This window comes from Plectropomus leopardus, unplaced genomic scaffold, assembly GCF_008729295.1.
Source record: "Plectropomus leopardus isolate mb unplaced genomic scaffold, YSFRI_Pleo_2.0 unplaced_scaffold19558, whole genome shotgun sequence".
Classification (NCBI taxonomy): domain Eukaryota; kingdom Metazoa; phylum Chordata; class Actinopteri; order Perciformes; family Serranidae; genus Plectropomus; species Plectropomus leopardus.
Genome location: NW_024621116.1, coordinates 1 through 2901, shown reverse-complemented (window position 1 = coordinate 2901; position 2901 = coordinate 1). Strand labels below are relative to the sequence as shown.

Below are 2901 nucleotides of genomic sequence, written 5' to 3'. Positions count from 1 at the left end.
AAGTAGAAGCCAGAACCAAAGCTTCATATTTTACACTGTTACCACTATTGTAACACCAGACACTGATTTCCTGCATTTGAATAGATTCTCTGATCTTTGACCCTCTGAAAAATGCTGGATACTCAAAACCTTATTTTCCAAAAAGGAAGAAAAGTATGGGACGATTTTCTTTTCATTTGAGAGCCTGATTTAGTTTTGTTCTGCTTGGTGAAATAGCTGGCTTTTTGAGGCCAGAGCTGCTCTGTTGTCTCAGGTCCACCTCACTCTGCTCATTCATCACAGGGAAATTGGATTGTTCTCCATGCCAAGATGCCACAGAGTACAATCAGCCATTAGTTTTTGGTCCAGCAGCTGGATGCCCCTGTGGCAGATTGCTGCAGACTGCCCTGGGAGAGGCCTTTGATTTATCTCCTCTGGGGAACCTGCTGGCTGAGCGGCCGGTCAGTCTCCGGAGATAGCCTACTAATATTTCAGAGCTTTGAGTCTGTATATATCTGTATAATTTAACTTTTTCACTCTGTGGTCACCGGCCACTTTATTAGGGACACTTTGCTATTACTGGGGTTGGACCCCCTTTTGCCTGCAGACCTGCCTCAACAGATTCAACATTGACATGATGGCATCAAGATGCAGATTTGTCGGCCTCATGATGCGAATCTCCCGACTGCATCCGAAAGGTGCTCTACTGGACTGAGATCTGGTGACTGTGGAGGCCACATACACACACATACACACATATATATAAAATATTACACGCTATTATAAATTACATTTATTATTTTTATTATATTTTTCATTATTTTTATTATATTTATTTCCGCTTGTTATATGTTATGTTATTGTTAGCATTACTGTTGCTGTGCACTTCTCCTCCTCTCTCCCTCCATCTCTTTCTCTTTCCCTTTCCCATTTTGTCATCTATTGTAATGAAATTGTTTTTAACGACATCTGTTGCACGTCTGTCTGTCCTGGTGGAGGGATCCCTCCTCAGTCGCTCTTCCTGAGGTTTCTACCATTGTTTCCCTGTTATAGGTTTTTTTGGGGGAGTTTTTCAGTCAGTGTGAGGGTTTAAGGACAGAGGGATGTCGTGTGCTGCAAAGTCCTCTGAGGCAAACTGTGATTTGTGATAATGGGCTTTATAAATTAAACTGACTTGACTTGACTGCAAAAAAAGATGTTGTATAGTGATAGTCACAATCAGCATTGGCTCCCCTGGTGGTCTGTTATGTCCTCTGTTATACATGTTGATAAGAATAATCACGTTGGAAGAAAAATGATTGTGCTGAGTGAAATACTGAGGAGAAGAGCAAGTGATATTAAACCATCCTGCCATTTTATGCAATTTTATTTCATACCATTGGGAGGCTGGGTGGGTTGTATGGTTGTGTTGTTTTGAGAAGAATACTTCTTCTTTTTTTTAAATTATTTATTTTATTTTTCTTTATATTTTATTTTTTCCTAATGTAAAAAAATGAGGGAAATGTGTTTTATATGTTACAACTGATGTGTTATTTTTGAACGTTTTTTTAAAGTTAAAAATACTCAAAAATCTACATGACAGGTTCTCCATCACAGACAACACAAATAAAAAATATTACCTATAATGACTGATATAACTTTTTTCACCCTCATCAGTTTGTTTTCATTTTATAAAAAAACTGCATGCACTTATTATTTTCGATATTTGGCTGCTTCCTGTGAGCCGGGGTAAACTCCAATAATACCGCGTGGCACTTGGAGACACAAAAAAAACGCAGGTTGGATCGAGGAGGGGCCTGCGGGTCAGATTTCCAGAGGAGCGCGACCCCTGACCCGCTGACGGGCGTCCTGTTTGTGCTCAGCCTGCGCGCATGCGCTGATCTACAAACGCAGCACTAGCGCGAGACTACTACAAGAAGCCCATCCGCATGGTGTACAAATCTGCGCTGGAGGAGTAGGCTGTCCGAGTTGTGCCTCCCTACTATCTCAGCATCCTTCCCAGCAATAGGGAAAAAAAGGAGAAGCCAAACAAGCAAAAGTTTTCCTCCGACTCGCGAAAAGAGGAGTCGACATGGAAGAAACGGAGCTGTTTGTGTGAATAAACCAAAAGACTGCCGAAAACACTCCGCACACGGTAAAAGAATGATAACATAGCTGTGTGCTGCTGGTTTTCTGTGTGAGAGGAAAAACCTCAAACTGTGGGGAAAGTTTGAAGGCTGCGGCGGCTATGGCGCGGGACAGCGACGACCCCGGGATGGCCAAAGCCCCAAAAGTCAAACGGCAAAGAAAGAAGAAACCCAAGGAGAACAAAACCAGGACTGTCCACGCAAACATACTGTATGACCACGCTAAAGGAGAGGAAAACCCGAACCGACACTATGCAAACAACAAGATTAAGACGACCAAATACACCGTGCTGTCTTTCCTGCCAAAGAATCTTTTTGAACAGTTTCATCGCTTCGCCAATGTTTACTTTGTCTTCATCGCTTTGCTGAATTTCGTCCCGGTTGTGAATGCCTTTCAGCCGGAACTTGCTCTGGCTCCTGTGGTTTTTATTTTGTCCGTCACTGCCATCAAAGACTTGTGGGAGGACTACAGGAGACACAGGTCGGATAAAGAAATCAATCACATGGACTGTCTGGTCTACGGCAGGTAAGTTGGGCCTCAGCTGCAGCAGCCAGCTGTTTCCAGCTGCTGCACAAACTCTGTGTGCTTTTTCTGCATCAGTGTACAAACTGTCCTCCCCACAATGCATCTCACACACAGACACACCGTGCAAATTGTTACACACTAGTAAACAATCACATTTTCTCCACATTTTTGATGCAAACTGGCCTTCATGCTTGAACTTTAAGTCAAGTATTCATCATAAAACGGGAAAAAATTAACATATAAGGCCTCAGAGTTAAATCTGGCATGAAT

General features: G+C 42.5%; 1 protein-coding gene across 1 annotated transcript; it reads left to right on the top strand.

Moving 5' to 3' along the window:
* Nucleotides 1–2012: 2012 nt before the first annotated feature.
* Nucleotides 2013–2631, top strand: LOC121965322 (phospholipid-transporting ATPase VA-like; the record flags this gene model as incomplete). The annotated part of the gene is made up of 1 exon (XM_042515477.1): nt 2013–2631. A coding segment is annotated over exon 1 (425 nt), but the record flags the coding sequence as incomplete, so codon positions are not given.
* Between the last annotated feature and the right edge of the window lie 270 nt (nt 2632–2901).